Genomic DNA, 16,876 nt, shown 5'->3' on the forward strand with positions numbered 1-16,876 from the left:
TGAAAAAATGTGAAATTATGTGAACCACAAGTCTCTTAAATTATTTGGTTGATTATTTGCATTTAATGTTTATTAAAGTTCTAGTTTTGTTTAAATATGAAAGTATGAAAAAGCAAGCAGGTCTGAGAGAACAGAAAGCCATTTTCACATTAAACTGCTAGCATCAGTGTAATGTAGAAACTTGAGTGATACTGAAACTGTGTCGCCATACTCTCTGTTTTGGATTTGACTATGTCTTGCAGTTCGTATCATTGATTTTTCTGACTTTGACTCTGTTAGAGCAAAGGCGAGACTCGCTGTGAGCTGTGTGTACACATGCAACCCAATCGCTGTGCCATTCTGGAGTCAGCCAGGAATCCGGGTCACACCGTTACATTCAGTCTTCAAGGCAAAGTAGCTGACGAAACAACAGGATATGCTGGACTTTCTAAAGAATTTGTTGTGCACGTCAAGGTAAGGTGGCTGGAGAGGCATAAGGAGGCCCTTTGGAAATTTAGCCCTATAAGGCAGGTTGTATTTAATTAAATCTCAGTGGATTGCAAGCTGAAAGAGTGGTCCTCTTCCACGAGGTGGAGCTAAACTACAGTTTAATGGGTAGGTGTTACTTGGGAAATTTTCCTTTACAGCTCTTCAAGGGAAAGGTATGGAGATCTTGAGGCTGACGTGCAAATAAGTTAAAACCTAGAGAAATAAAAGATGTATCTTCAAAATTTTAAGGAAACTTTCCAAGAGAATGAAGGTATGCAAAAGCTGGAGAGCGGCAAAGAAGTTACTCAATTTGAAATTAATGTTTTTTAACTTGCCAAAAGACTTGTCTTCTAAACATTATGCTACACTGCTAGGCGGTAGAAAGCAATGAAACTGTGGGGTAGGGAAGGGCTTCCACTATTCAAATTAGTGACTGCACAGCATTAAAGCACACATTCAAAGACTTGAATTATCTGGGACATTTATTTTCATTTTATGCATGGAAATGCATGAAAAAAAATGCTTAAATCAGTATAGACACTTAGAATATCAGAGATAAATGTGGAGGGTGTGCTCTTGATGTGCTCTTGATGAAGGACTTCTTGTCTCTGATCTGAAGGGTGTGTTTCTCCACGGTGCCATCATCCTGCTCAACACCAGCCTCTGTCAGGCTCTCTCGCTTAGACCCAATGGGAGTTGCAGTGGGACAGGACATCAGCAGCAGGAATCCTACTGGAAAGTGCATAAAGTCAGCTCCGGAGTCTGCATGTTTGAGAGTGTGAGAAATCCACAGATGTATCTGAAGATAAAAGATGGCCAGTGTAATGGAACAGTAAGCAGCTCTTGTTTGTATTTTCCTTTGCATGTTACTTGAGTAAATTGTTAGTGATAGGAGCGAATCTTTTTTTTTTTTTTTTTTTTGAGTTTCTTGGACAAAAATCTGATAAATGCATTGCTCAAATTTAAAATTGGACATATCTTCTCCCTCATTTGCCCAAGGAAAGAAAGCAATGCAGCAAGGCAAGTTGTCAGATGTATTTGACATTTGATTGTAAAGATCTAATTATATTTTTAAATTGTTGAGAAAGCAGATGCAACTGAAGCCTATCCATTGCTGATGATAGCTGTGTCAAGATTCATTTGCAGCAATCTGTTTTCTATTAAATAACTATGGTTATACTGATGTGAGCTTTTTGGTTGGTGCTATGGTGTGATGTTGGGTGTCCCCAATTTTACTGAACAATTCTTATTACAATTGAAATTAAATATCTGTTTTTTTTTTTCATCAGCCAACCACGTAGAATTTATTCTTGAAGTTACCTTAGCATTTATAAATAGTCTTTGTATTTAGGAATAAAATTAAGTTTGAGAAATGATTGAAATATTCTGATTTTTAGACACATAATATTCTCTACCTGGAATTAAATTTAAGAGGAAACAAATTTAACCATTACACTCACTGTTTACTCATCCTGTATCTGTTTATTGATAATAACTGATATAATTCTTTTGAATGTGATAGAAAGCAAACATTTTTTTTTTGTGATTTAAAGTGGTATTATGTTTAAATTGATGACCTATTGCAAAAACACTAATTCAAAATTAAGATGTAAGCAGCTGAGATATATGACAGTTATTCCATTGACTCAACAGATTTTGCCAAAAGGAGAGATTCGCATGCAGCTTGTGCTTTTCTTTCTAGCAGTTAATGCATTTTGAGGTTAAAAGTATAATATATGAAAGGGAGTTTGATCTAAGGAATATCAAATGGGGATTTTATTGCCTGCTTTTCATCATTGTCCAGGAGAAGTTGTCATGTTCTAAAGACTAGCTGAACCCCGGTGCCTTAGGCCATATAACTGTGCCTGGAACATTAGTGTGCATGATTCTGTGTGCTTTTAAATCCACAGTCATGTTAACTTATTGCTGCAAAAGTTCTGGTCCTCTTAGAAGTGTGTGGAGGCTTTGATTGAGTAAAGGCTTTTAAATTTATCCTGTAAGTACTATGAAATGTATATTAAAAATGTTAAGAGCAGGCAGTAGAAGCAGTTTATCAAAAGCAGAAAAATATAACAACATTAGGTCATGTAATACTAGCAAATCGGCATTATGTATAAATACATATGTATTTCCTTTGTTACTTATAATAGACCTTTCACGCTTCATGCTCTCCTGAGACTTGACTATGTGAGAAACTGCTTTGAAGATATCTTAGACTTTGCTAAATCCTAACATGACTCAGGATGCTTTCACATGTGGTCTTTCACTTAGATTATGTGACTGATCTTACCTGACAACAGTAGAATAAATAGGGCCAAGATGCAGATATGCGTGTGTGCAATAATGTAACACATTAAGAAGAATCCAAATTTAAAATGTAATTAGAAGAAAGTAATAAGTAAGTCTTAGTAAACATCCAAATTCCTAACCACATCTGTTCAATAGTTGAATTTATGTTTCTGTTTTCAATTTCTTAGGGCACAGGTGATGAATATTGTCACTTTAAAATTGAGCATAATTTGGAAAGCGGATCTGTAAGTCTAGAATCAGTGAGAAACAAAGGAATCTATGTTGGTCTTCTGCCGGATGGCCAGGCTAAGCCAGTCATTCACACTGGAGAGAGAAACATTTTATTCTATCCACAGGTCATCAAATGTACGTGATTTCTTAATATGGTACAGTTTGCTTTACTGATTAGTGTTTTTGTTTGGCAAAACTCAAAGTAAAAACATAAAAGTTAGGCTTGCATGATTCACTTTGCTGTGTTTTACTTTTACTTTTAAAGGTGAAAAGTTTATTGTACTCACACATCATTTCTCCTATGTGGCTAATTTTTTGATTTTTTTTTCAGTAAGTCATTCAGAGGAAATAGAATAAATCTTTTTCTTTTTTTCTTTTCTTTCTTTTTTACTGAATAAATAAAATGTTGAGTATGAGACACTTATCAGGTGACAGGACAGAGATGGAGTTGATATCCTGCATCTGTTCTCCATTCTGGGTACAGATTAGGGAAGTCTGGGAGATTCTATCTTGCAGCGACCTATACTAGTCTTTCCTATTTTTATGAGAAAAGCTGTAGACTTTAGTGAAAATATACCTGTCAGTTGTCAGGATGATTTCATTTTTAACGGCGTAAAATACTGTACAATTCTCCATACCCCCAAGTGCATTGTTTCTTCTGCCCTATAGTTAGATGTGAAAGCTATGGCAGTCAAATGCTATCTCACTAGGCTGAACTGTTCTAGTTGACTAGCAAGGACCAAGAAATTCTCTCTCAGCACTTTCTGGATCATGGTCACTGGATTGCCTGCTTGTCTCATCTCCATCAGGAGAATTAAGTTTTTCATGTGGTGAACTACTACTAGCCAGGTGATTTGTGTTAAACCTACAGAGCATGTTGAAATTACACCTTTTAAATTCATATCTTGTAGAAAATGTGGCAGAGATCAAGAAATGAAACATTACGTGGAAAAAAATAACCATTAAGTTTGAATAGAGTCTTTTTTTTTTTTTTTTTTTGAGATATGAGCAGAGCAAGTTCATCTAGAATGCTTTGATCATCTGTGGGAAAGTATCATAGCATACAGTCTGTCTTGCTATTTTGATTTATGTCTATTTTAACCAAGAAGCACTGAGGCATTGTGAAAGCCACTGTAATAGTATCTCCACCATTCAGGTGGCAAGAATACTTCATCCTTGCAGAAATGAGGAAAGAATATTCTTTTGTACTTTTTGGAGGATTGGGTTTCCCATGGAAGTTAACAAAACAGTGCTTTTTGATGCTGTTAAAATAAAGTTAAAAGTTACTTTGTTACAGGCTCAGGTTCTCCCAATTCCTTTTACTCTGTAAAAGGAAGATGCAAGGAGCTAATATTTTCTGGCAGTGCAACCAAGATTTGTCTGTTTGCTATTTAATGTTATCAGAAATGGCCTCCAGCAGTTTTCATTTCAGCATTCTCTGCTTTAAGAAAGAAAACATCGGGGGAGTGGGAAGCTTATCTTGAGAAAAACTACATTTGAGCAAGTCATTTGATTCATACATCAATGTTAAATTGTTACTTAGATTTTTCAAAGCAGTAAATGAATTTCTATTGGCATGCCATATTTTTTCCACTTTTCATGGCATGTTGCTAACAATGAAAGCCTATTACTAGTGGCTGTGCAGGCTATAGAGAAAAGATTTTGGCATCTGTTGTGTAGAACAATTGCAAGGTCTATTATTAGTGTTTGTCATTGCATCTATGCTCTGTGAGTGAGAAAAAGCAAATGATTTGTAGCTAGTGACAGAGTCTGCATTTCACTGTTCTAGTTGGCCGTGAGAAGCCCATGGGAACATCTGCAGCACCCAATCGAAAGAAAAAAGAATTCAGAGAATCTGAACACCAACCAGCCAATGAGCAATCTGAGCAACAACCAGTCCAGAAGCCAGGATCCCAAAGCCCTATAACATTTCCACCCACAGGTAAGCAGTAGTTTACAACAAATTTCTTATGTAATACTACATTATGTCTACCTTCTATGCATGTTCACAGGGACTTAAGGACAATGAGTAGTGTTTTTTGGTTTATTATTTAGTCAATGATCATCATATAACTGTTAAATAATTTGATAATATTGTTTTCTAAGCATCTAGGCATCTAACCTATTTGTCTTTTCTTCCTCTTCCTGTGGGGAAATCTGTAGCCTAAATTAGTAAGCTAATATCAGGCAGAGACCTAGCCAAAGCCCCCTGAAAGAATGGAATGTTTCCCTTTTGTGCTATCCAGATTTATGTCAGAATCCTTTTTAGCTTCTTTTTCACTCACTGGGGGAAGAGTAAGGTTTTACTGTACTGCATGCTAGCTTCATATCTATGGTTAGGTGAGGAGGAATAGTTAAATACTGCTCCAGTCATGGCTTTCCTTGAGCTATGTAAATTTCATAGATTGTCTAAAGCAATGATTTTCCCATATCAAAAATTTTCTAGGAATATTCAACACCCTAGTAGGCAGGAGGAGGAGTAGCCCTCTCCTTTCTTAACAGTGAGGGTGACAGAGCCCTGGAACAGGCTGCCCAGAGACTTTGTGGAGTCTCCTTCTCTGGAGATCTTCCAAATCCGCTTGGATGCAGTCCTGTGCCACGTGCTCTAGGTGACCCTGCATGTGCAGGGGGGTTGGACTGGATGACCCCTAGAGGTCCCTTCCAACCTTAAGCATTCTATGATTCTATGATTCTGTGATAGTAACTAGAGAAGCTGTGACTAAGGAGCTAAACAAGAGTCAAGTAGTGATACATCTGTTAAGGAGTGGAGATAATCAAGTTGCTTCCTGCCTCTCATTTATTTTGATCTTCTCAAGGATACTGTGTCTTCACAACCTGAATTGTCTAATATCACCATCAAAAATAGATGGAGTGAATACAACTACTGAGATCCACATGACATGTTGAGGCACAACCACATAGCTGAAAAAAAAAAAAATTGTCCCCTTTAATGTGCTTTAACGGCAAGACTATGGGCAATCCCAATGGCTGGGATTGTTGGTATGGGAGAATAGGCAAAATCACTTGGAGCTAGTCCCAAAGGCATTCATAGGGCAAACGATTCAAGCGGGTGGCTAATTTTTTTTGGCCTATTGTTCAGACTGCTATTTTGAAATATAGATAAAACCCTTATGCCAATGTGAACGAATAATAAACATAGCCTGTATGTGTGCAGTGCAAGGAAAGATTGGAAACAATTTGAGTTGAACCAAATACATTGCTTGAATTCAGAGGTGTGGATTATTATTTCTAATTACTGCTAAATATTTCTGACAATGTTTCCATTCTTAACTCAAAACACCCACTTTCAGTTTCTAATCTGGGACTTTATGTTGAATTACTGTGTCACATAGCCTTCCCAAAGTGTTGTGGGCTGTCTGCAAATAGTGTGATGTGCTGAGTTTAAAACTCAAGGCAACAATACACAAAAAGTAGCGTGTTTTAAGGTTTGAATATTAAAGACACTTTTATAGAAGCAATACCTACCATAAAATTGGCTAAGAATATAGCACTTTGTTAGAAGTATGTGTGACATTTGTAAAAGTAGATTCTGCTTATGTAAAATGAATAGAAACATCAAAGTTACTCTGCCTTTCAAAGAAAATGCTCAATATTATTAGCTGTTTTCCCTCAGAATACTTTAAAAATTGACCATGGATATTTGGGGGTGAGCCTTAATTTCTAATCCGTATTTGGTTTTTCTTTATTCTCAGAATTAACATTCAGAAAAGCATGATGTCTGTAATTAGTATGCATTCTAGCTCTATACTTAACATCCCAATTTGAAACAGGTTAACCCTTAGATGGTCCAGGCCATCTTTTCTATGATTGGATCTGCTAACTGTTCTCTGGTTTTCTGGTTATTGCTTTCACAAATAATTCTGGTTTTAGGATTAAACAGAAACTGTGCTACAGCTGTAGGGGTGAAAATTCTCTGCAAAATCACTGCTTTCACCCTACAAAGACCACCTCAGCTAGAATACATGTAAAGCAACACATTCCAGACTCGAGACTGGTCAATTGTGCTGCCCAAGACAGAAAGGAGAGAATTTGTTTACAGTTAGAGGAGCACAGAAAGCTTAGGGGTAAAGGATGTGAAGCAGAATGCACTAAAGATTCAAACCAATAATTGTGGGTTTTTAAAATCTTATTAATTTATGAGATGCAAAAACCATCCAAAACCAACAGCCCCCCTTACAATATAGACTACTCTCATACTCTCTATCAAACAATCATCATGAAGGAATTTCCCCTTTGCTTGCCCCTATTTTTTTGAAATGACATTTAAATTTCATTGGTGAAAACATGTCTGCATGTGTTAGTAGAACTGAAGTGAGAGGTTCAAAAGTTTCCATGAGACAAGAAAGCTCATGATGCTGAGAACAACTTTGTGGTTCAGTATTAACCAATTGTCTCTGAGGAGTAATTTCCATACCCTCCATGCCCCTTTCTTGCATGTCTGGAACAGTTTTTATTAGTTATTATTAATTTTTATTTACAATGCAAAATAATATAGAAATAAGATCTGTTTAATTTCTATTTGATTTACTTTGGAAATGATGGTACCAAAGAACCATTACTGCATAACATTCTGCTCCAAACATTATTTTCACTGATGATTATTTCAAGACTGTTACTCAAACATACGATCTCTTAGAACCAGATTAGTTCCGTTTTATATTAGATTTGGGTAAGTAAAGTCAGAAGTAAAGTGATTTTTATGAAACTGTGTGGAGGGTTGTGACTTCTCCATCATTCTCATGCAGGCTTATCAGAATGAATATTTGTCACAATGGATTTACATCATGATGCCCTGAAGTGTATAAACTCCCATGACTAATCCAGGGTAACCAACAAATCCTCTTTTCAAATTGGAATATTTTTAGCATGTCAATGCCGCTGATTTTCATTTGTAAAAAGAGCCAGTATATTATGTGGCAAAATTGTATTTCAAGCCTTATAAGAATACAGTAATTATTTTCACTAGGTAGGCATTGCTCCTTGTTTGCAGGAGCTACTTTGGTTAGCAATAGTCAAGGTATGGATTTCTTTTAGTTAAAATGAAGGATGAAGAGCAGCTTTGGATTCCTTATGCTTTTTAAATAATAGTATATTTCATGATTATTTTATTCTGTTTGTTGGGGAATACTTGTGAATTGCATCTTCTACCTAAATAAGTAAGGTGTAGTGTTAGATAGATGGAAGGAGTTCTGGTTCTCTGAGTTACAAGCGGAAACAATGAAGGGCTCCAATTATGGGAAGTATCTCTAAGATGTTAAACTCATCTAAAATGTTAAAATTGTCAATTTTTAAAAAATGGTTGCTTTGGTACAATAAACAATTTTGAAAATTTGACAAATTTAAAATATTCTTAGGGTTCTGCTATGTCCCATAATGCAGCATTTGTTCCACTGTTTCAATCACAGATAGATGTTTCAATCACTGATAGAAAAAAAGTCATAAAATTTTGATTCAGATAACCATAAAACAGGTGCTAATCTTCTTATTTTTTTTTAGTGTGTGGATATTTTTTCTTTCAGAATAACTTAATCTCAATCATGATGAAAAATACAATAAAACCAGCCATTTTTATAACATTCTTTCTATTTCTTAATGCCCATAACCATTCCAAAGTTATACTACTGCTTATTACTACAGCTCCACGTTTCTTAAAAAATAATTAACCAAATTTATAGTCTTTACCATGGCAGAAATTCACCCTAAATTCACAAGTTAGTCCCTACTTACTGTAGACCTTCTAATTGTTTCATACTCCACTGAAATTGCTTGTGAAATTTCACATAGGTTAAAATTTCAGGTTCAGTGATTTAGTTACAAATTCAACTTCAAAGCGTGTTTAGTCTAGTATAGAGTTTTTCACATAGATAGTCCAACTGACTATATACTTTTTTAAAGTAAAGCTAATTAAAAAGAAAAAGCATTTATGAAATATGATAAAAGTGTTTTTTGAGGAAATTAAAAGGGAAAATCACAACCCTGCCTCAGTACTGAACCATCTTCACTTACCCAACTTGCTTCACTGATGTTTCAGCAAAATGTGGAATTTATTGCTCATATAAGTTTTGAAAGAAGCAAATTCCAAGTACTTAAAACCATGTTTCACTTTATCCTCACACTTTTATTTTAATGTTAACAAAATTGTAGTCATATTATTTTTGCAATATTCTGTCATACATGTTTTATTTTGCTTAGTATTTTAACAAAGCAAAGTAAAAAGCAGAGGGTTCTGATAGTAAGCTATCTAGTCCAGCTGGAAGCATGCTGATGCACTGGGGAATTCTTGAACAAACCAGAAGCATTGGCTTTTATGAATTCTGTGATATCTTAAGTGAATTCTATTATGCATTCGGAGCCTCTGGCTTCCAAGAATTTGAAAGCCAATTAATGGGTGAGAAATGTGCTAAGAGAAACAAAAGAAAATTAATCCACAGTGCAGATTATATTCATTACAGTTAGCATATTAAAAAGTATCTTTGCAGCCACATGAAAAGGCTTTGTGAGGGGAACTTCAGGAATCCCTGCAGTAGATAGCATATTAGACAATGTGTTTGTTCATCTTTTCAAACCTAGTGCTTAGAGTATAAATTCCTAGGGGCAAGGACTCCCTCCTCCTAGATATGTGAAAAGGACTTTGTGAATAGTGGTGGTATTTTTGAAAGGATGTATAAATCCAATATTTGTTAATGCCATTTGGATTAAAATACTCAGAATTACTTTCATTTATGTTGAGAATTTTTCATATTTTATATTGATGGGAGTCATTTGAGAACTTTGGAATTTTTTTTTTTCTCTGAAAGGTAGATAAAAGATCAATATATTATATTCTGAAGCAAACTGTATGTTTTCAAAAACTGTATTTGCTCTGTCCTTTAATTTGTGAAATTTACTCATAAAGTATGCTTCACTGTTATTCATTCAGAACCTCCTTTAGTCCAAAAACTGGCATTGAATGCTTGCATATTGATAGGCAGGGATATATGTTGATATTTTTCTGAATATTTTAAAATATTTAATTAATATTTAATTTGAAGAAAATTTCTTGAATCACATTTCATATTTGTCTCTGTTCTTCAAATACTGATTCTGTTCCCAGCATAAGGCATCCAAGGAGTATTTATGGGTAATTCTTCTGATTTTAAATGTTAGGGCAAGGAACCAAATGCATTTCATAGTCACGACTGCTCATACTAGCAGCTTTGAAAAAGAAAGAATGGCATGATGATAGCATGTGTGTGAGATGCATGTTCTTTTCCAGTTGAATCTTGTAGCTCAACTAATAAGGACATTTTGGTCTAGACAAGAAACATAAATCAATTTTTTAGACTACCTCACTTGCCATAAAAAATACAATCCTCTCTCTGTTATGTTCTCCTATGTGCTGATGTTACAACAGCAACCGGCATTTTCATGTCAATTTTGACCTCCCACTAATGTTCTGTATTTCACAGAGGAAATGAGAAATCCCCAAGGTGTTGAGTGTCCCCTTCCTTCAGATGATGAATGGAAAGTGTCAGTGCTGACAGGAAATTCAGGAACTCAAGCAAATGTCATTCTCTGGATATATGGAGACAGAGGAGTAGCTGGACCAATAACTCTTGTCAAGGACAGCAGACAGCAGATGTGTCTTTCCAGGCAGGAGAATGAATTTCAGGTAGCTAATGAAGGCTAAGAACATTATTTTACTATGTGTCTTTCCAAATATTTTCTTCCTATGTTTGCTGCATAAAATAAATTGCTATCTAATCTCTATGAATACTGCATTAAATCTGTTTGATGCAGATAGTTAGCAACAGAAAAAAAATAGTTACCCTAGAACAGGTTCAGTTAAGAAAGATAGAGCTTGGCCATTTTAGCAGAGTACCATAGCCACCATAGTATAAATAGCTGGAATTCCAGAAATTTTATACATGGGATTACTAAGAAGAGAGTAATCTGTGTGTTATCATATCTTGAAAATATGAAGTTCTACAATTTTTTTAAAAACACCCCATCCATGTTGTAAATAAAATTATACCTAGATAGGAAGAGAGGAAATTACTAAAAGGCTAAAATTTCTGCTTTGCTCAAAGTTTTCTGTGTAAAATGCATGTACTCTGTTGTTGTCTTCAGATAATTTAAGCATAAACAATAATCTGCACATTTTGCACATACTTTTTTTTCAGTACTTACTCCACTAGTACAATCTTGGTGCACACCAACATCATTTGTGTCAGTTATAAAAATATAAATTTATATGAATGGGGCACAGGCAGCCATATAGGCACCTTTAAAGTTCATTTTTAAGCATGCATGCTCTATGTCATCATCCACTGGGAATCCAGGTCTCTGAATTAGTGAATAAATCATAAGCACTCTTGGATAATGGCATGTTTGCAATGTTAATCCATATGTTCTTGAAGATATAGACCAATTTCTCTTCTCTAACAAAGCTATTGCCCATTAGAGCTGTGCACTCTAGGTATTGATCTTGTGAGAGAAGAGAATCTTTCCATCAGCACCTGGGGCCACTACTAGGATTCTTTATATCACACCAATACTATTGCTTTCAGGCGTGAAGTAATAAATATCACCAAAGTGCTTTTCCCTCTTTAGCCTGCAGTAGATAAAACCACAAAGAAAAAGTCTGTGAGAAAGATGTCTCTTTTCCTTTTTTTTTTTCTATTTAAGCATTATCTTCTTTTTTTATGAGGATAAATGTCACTTAAAAAGTCATCTTTTAAAATTACAGCTAATTTTTAGCATTTGCATCTTTGCAAATTTGATACATTTGATACATTTTCATTGATGTTTCCTAGAGAAAAAGATTTCAAATTTTAATTTCTAGAGTATTCAGTTATGCTATAGCTGTACCTTCTGGTATAGTTAGGAGGATGTTAGTATATCCTTTGCCATAAGGATTCTTTCCTTGGCCAGATAAGGAAAATTTGGGGCAGAATGTTCTTGTTCTGACAAGTCCAGATTTTGTGTTGAAACTTGAAATGATCATATAAACAAACAAAAAAAAAACTAAGGAGAGATTCTTTAGAATAAGCAGAAAACATGACAGCAATGCATATTCACTGAACAACAGTACTGTGAATGAAAAGACAATGTCTCATATTACTTCAGAGTTGGATGTATATATTTGCAGTATATAGCAAAAGCCAATGGTAATAATTTTTTTCAGACAATCTTGTTATACACCTTACTACTACTTTGATCCAAAAGTCTCCTTTTAGCTTTAAGAAGAATACTTCTAGAGAAAGATATTAAGGAGCATGACCAGAAGTAATCAAATCTGATTCCACAGAACAGAATTATTTTTTCAGGCCAAAGGAAAGGGCAACATCACATTAGTGTTGCAAGCCTGGAGCTACTGTTTATTTTGTTAATTATATTCAGGTTGACACCACATCTGTGCCAATATAAATACAGGTGTGAATTCCACAGATTCTTCTCAAACAGCTGTTGTGGACTATGTGGTGTACTTTAGGGTAATAACAAGTAAAAGTTGTTTTTTTTCTTTTAGAAATCTTTGACTAAAGCAAGATGACTTTATGGTTATAACATGTGGTGTTTATGGTCGTGTTGTGGTTTTGCATTATGAAAGATTTTTGACTTGTGGTTTAGTGGATTTACTCTTGTGAAGGATTCTTAGTAACTATATATTTTTTGGCTGTACAAGCTTTAAAGAGTATTTCCTGTAAGAATTTTGGTTTCATTCTAGGTAAAATCTTTTAAAACTGTGTCTCAGACAGAAATCTGTTTGATTTCGAGTGGTCTGAACCATATAGTTCAAAATCTCCCAATCAAATGTAGTGCACAGTTTATGTACACTCAGAGGTTGTAATGGTTCAGAGAAATCTGGAACCAACTGAAGAAATAAGTGTGCAGTTTTCTTATTTTCATATGTGATGTAACTATACTTTTTTTTTCCAGTAATATGGTCCAATTTGAAAGAATGTCAGAATGTAAAAACATAGGATAAATGGGTTTTGTACATACATGAGAGGTAGACTTTTGACTTCTTTCGCATGTGGTGATGGAAAATAAAGAAATAAAATGTTTAGGATTTTTTGCAAGATGTTATGAAGGTTTTGGCAGTTTTAGGCATAGAATACACACGCTTGTGCTTGCCATTAAGATGCTGCTGCTTCAAAGCATCAGAGAGACTGAAATGTGTTTTTTTCGTAAATAGGTTTAATGTTAGTTAAATGTTAGCATGGCCTTGCAATGCCATGCATTATTCAACCTGAATCTTCTGCCTCACAAGCTTAAAGTTACATTTTTTGGTCATAATTTTATGTTGTATTGATCTGTTTTTAATTCAGATTAAAATAAAAAGCATTGGAAATATCTACAAAATAAGAATTGAACACGAGCGAACAAGTGACCATTTGGACTGGAAGTTACAAAGGGTGAGATTTTTATAATTTTTTTTCTACTTAATTGATTTTTATATGAGCTAACAATCTGTCTATTCATGAAGCTTTATCTCGGAAAAATGGAATGGGTAGTCTAAAAAAATGCTGGTTGTGCGACATTCCTAGCACTTTCTCTTCTCAGGTTCTTTAAAAGGTGACAAAAGCACTGATACAAAAGCACTGATACAAAGTCAGTTCCCTGAAAGGTGTAATTTTATCTTTTTTTTTGCAACAAGTCCTAACTCATGTAGTTTGAAGATGGCAGTTTCAGTGTTTCTTCTTCTATCCATAGGGAGATCCTAACTATAGGTTCTGAAGATGAAAGATTGAAAATGGTGGAGCAACAATTACCTGTAAAAACTATGTGCAAAGTATGCATGAAGTTTGGTGAGGTGTGGGCTGCTTATTAGATAGTCCAAATGTATCGCATAATTACAACCAGTTTTAGGGAAAAAGAAACTGTTGCAATATTCATTTAATTAATTCTTCTTTTCTGTTTCTGTGTTCCCTTTATTTTTTCTCATGATATTTTAGCATATTTGATTAAGTTAATGTAAACATAGACCTCCATTTTTTTTCATTTAGAATTGATAATAAGAAATTGTGATTTGTTTCTTACCTTTGATCTTTAAAACACAGAAGCTTATTCTTTGTCTTGTCATTCAGCTTATACAGCCTGATTTTGACAACCACATTTACACATCAGTAACAGATTTTGACATTAATCCAATGGCCTTAATGGTAAAGAAATCAAAACAGAATGGAAATTTAAACATTTCAATTCACTCGAATGATTGCAGGAATACTATTTTCCATTCTGTTTGTTTCAGAAAATTTCTTTCACATCTTGGTCCAAATTTGATCATGTTACTCTGGGATTTCATAGATTTCCATTCATATGAATGGATAAATTAACCTACAAGCTGTGTTTTCTGACAAAGCACTTAAGAATTTGCTATAGTTATGAATCAGCAGGGGAAGCCTCACCAATAAACATTCAAAGTTGGAGCCTTGTATGTTCAATTAGAGATTAAGAATCACTGCTGCAGAAGTGTTTAAATAAATACATTTCACGTTTAAATAAATTCATGTTTTTATGATGAAAGGGATCTTTGTTCATTTTACATAAAATAAGACTTTATTGGAAAAGTGAGATAAAGGTACATATTGTCCTAGTTTTCTAAGTTTCAGAATCTGAGTGCAAATACTTGTTTTCATAATTTCTGTCACCAAATTTATGCATGCCATGCAGACATCCAAAACAGAAGTGCAGAGAGAAAAGATTTTGGCCATGATTTTTTTTGTTAGAGGTGGCCTATGGAAAAAATGTAGTTAGTGCTGTTATAATTCAAGACCAATAATAACTGATCTCCAAAAAGGGGAGAAAAAATGTTTCTCTAACATTAGGAAAGTAAGATAACTATTGTAATTACAGTGACAAATAATTTCAGAATTTGGATATTGACTGTCTTCAGCAGAAGGTATAGAGGGTGTTGGTACCCATGTTTTCTTTAGTTCTGTTGAAAAAGAGCCCAACACATTATGAATTGATTTCATATTTCAACATATGTCTCCCTGCCAAAGTTCAGATTTAGTTGAGGAATTTCATCCTGTTTTCTCTTTAACATAAAAATGTGTCAATATTTCCACTTCCAGAAAAATCACTTTTCGGTCTTCAGTACTTCAGTTCTTTTCAATCTTCAGTACTTCAGTGTTGTATAGAGGTGACACATGGAAAGAAATCAGAATGGGTGGTATTTGTTACTTCAGAAAACCAAAGTACAGTTTCAAGTTTCCTTATTTTAAAAAGAAGATTTTAAAGTCTGTGATATGTTCAAAGAATAGAGGTTGACAATTTCAGCTGAGATACCACGGATGTGGTTAAAGATCCTCTCCAGTGATGAGTCAAGTGATAAAGAAGTAGCAAAAATAAAAATCTTTTCACACTGGAATTTTGTTTATAAAATCACTTAATTTGTTTCTGAGATAGAAAAAAAGATGTAGAGATGTATTTCTGACTGCTAGGAAGAAAACAAACAAACAAAATACCAGAAAAAGTGACCTGGGTAACAGTTAAATTACCTCTTTCCTAGGTGACACTACAACATCTGAAGAGCAAGAAAATACTGAATTTTCCAGCAACCACATGGTTGTCAAGGATTTGTGATAACAGAGATCAAATCTGTGAACTTCCAGCTGTGGAAGCTGGAAAGCCTGTGTATCCAAGTATGTGTGTAGTTTGCAGCTGCACAGTTGCATATATATTGCTTGCTAGGTTTTCAGTATTAGTGTCATCTGAATTATATTGCTTGTGTTTTATATTCATAAAATGTTTTCTTAGCAGTCTTAAAGGTAGACATTTAGACTGACTTTTGGATAATATATTCCTGCAAATTCACTGCAAATTAGATTTAGCAGCATTGTTTCCATTAAGCTAGATGATTAGCACAAAAGAAATAAGTTAGTTAATAATGGAATAGTTAGAATGAAGTCATTAAGAATAGTTAATGAATTCAAGTTGCACATAACTTTTGTTATCTTCTCTTGGCAATTCTTGGAAGTTGTTTTATACCATGTTTATGTCTACACTGGCCATTTGGAGCAAGCTGATACGGATTCTGCAGTTTACTTATGTATCTATGGAAAAAGAGGAGATACTGGTCTAAGACCTCTGCATAAATCTAATATACCAGTGAAATTTCAGAGAGGAATGGTAAGTCTGTAAGAATTTGCAGCTGTTATATTGTCTTAACAGGCTCCTAATAATAAGTATTACAGAAGCATAGGTAAGCAATTTTTAAGACTAAGGCAAATTATCTTCCCCTAATCCAGAAATGATTATTGACCAGAATGAGTAAAAGAAGGCAGCCAAAAAGGAAAAAAATGCTGTGAAGATGTTTATCATCCTAAGATGATAAGAGCTAACTGTAAATATAAAAACATTTACTGTTAAGGTATAATGAATTATAGCTGGCTGCAAAAGAGTACACAGATTCATACCATGATTTCAAATTTCTCTAGGACAATTTGTTATGTATTTCTATTAACCTACAATAATATAGTATTTTGATTAATGCAGAGTGGAATTAAAGTCATCCCTCTTTCATATACCTCAAATCTCCTGTATAGAATATAAAATATGTATCACATATAGCAAATAAGCATATAGAAAATGTCTATCAATAAAATTTACATTATCCTGATTTTGTGCAGTAATATATGGTTGAATTTCAGGAACTTGTGAATTTAAACTTAGCTCTGCCACAAGCCTTCTTAGTGACTTTCAAAATCTGTTTCTTCATGTGTGAATTACAGGGAATTAACACTTGTAAACCAATGGAAGATCTAACAAATTCGTCTAACAAACGGCATCCAGCTGTTAGTAAAACACCTACTAAATGAAAAGCAATATATAACATGCTAAGCATAGCAGCAATTCATTGAGAAACTTCAGAAGTACCTGT

General features: G+C 34.3%; 1 protein-coding gene across 1 annotated transcript in view; it reads left to right on the plus strand.

The window, feature by feature from the left end:
• LOC104575099 (RP1 axonemal microtubule associated) overlaps positions 1-16,876 on the plus strand; it is a 166,632-nt gene that overhangs the window by 36,606 nt on the left and 113,150 nt on the right. Inside the window, exons 13-20 of the mRNA XM_088540133.1 lie at positions 280-453; positions 1,088-1,300; positions 2,946-3,123; positions 4,778-4,930; positions 10,458-10,660; positions 13,320-13,406; positions 15,506-15,638; positions 15,974-16,125. Coding sequence (XP_088396259.1) covers positions 280-453; positions 1,088-1,300; positions 2,946-3,123; positions 4,778-4,930; positions 10,458-10,660; positions 13,320-13,406; positions 15,506-15,638; positions 15,974-16,125 — 1,293 coding nt within the window. The remainder of the gene's footprint in view (positions 1-279; positions 454-1,087; positions 1,301-2,945; positions 3,124-4,777; positions 4,931-10,457; positions 10,661-13,319; positions 13,407-15,505; positions 15,639-15,973; positions 16,126-16,876) is intronic.

This window comes from Tinamus guttatus, unplaced genomic scaffold (genome assembly GCF_059628265.1).
Source record: "Tinamus guttatus ecotype Peru unplaced genomic scaffold, ASM5962826v1 Tinamus_guttatus_pri_ptg000056l, whole genome shotgun sequence".
NCBI classification, from domain to species: Eukaryota; Metazoa; Chordata; class Aves; order Tinamiformes; family Tinamidae; genus Tinamus; species Tinamus guttatus.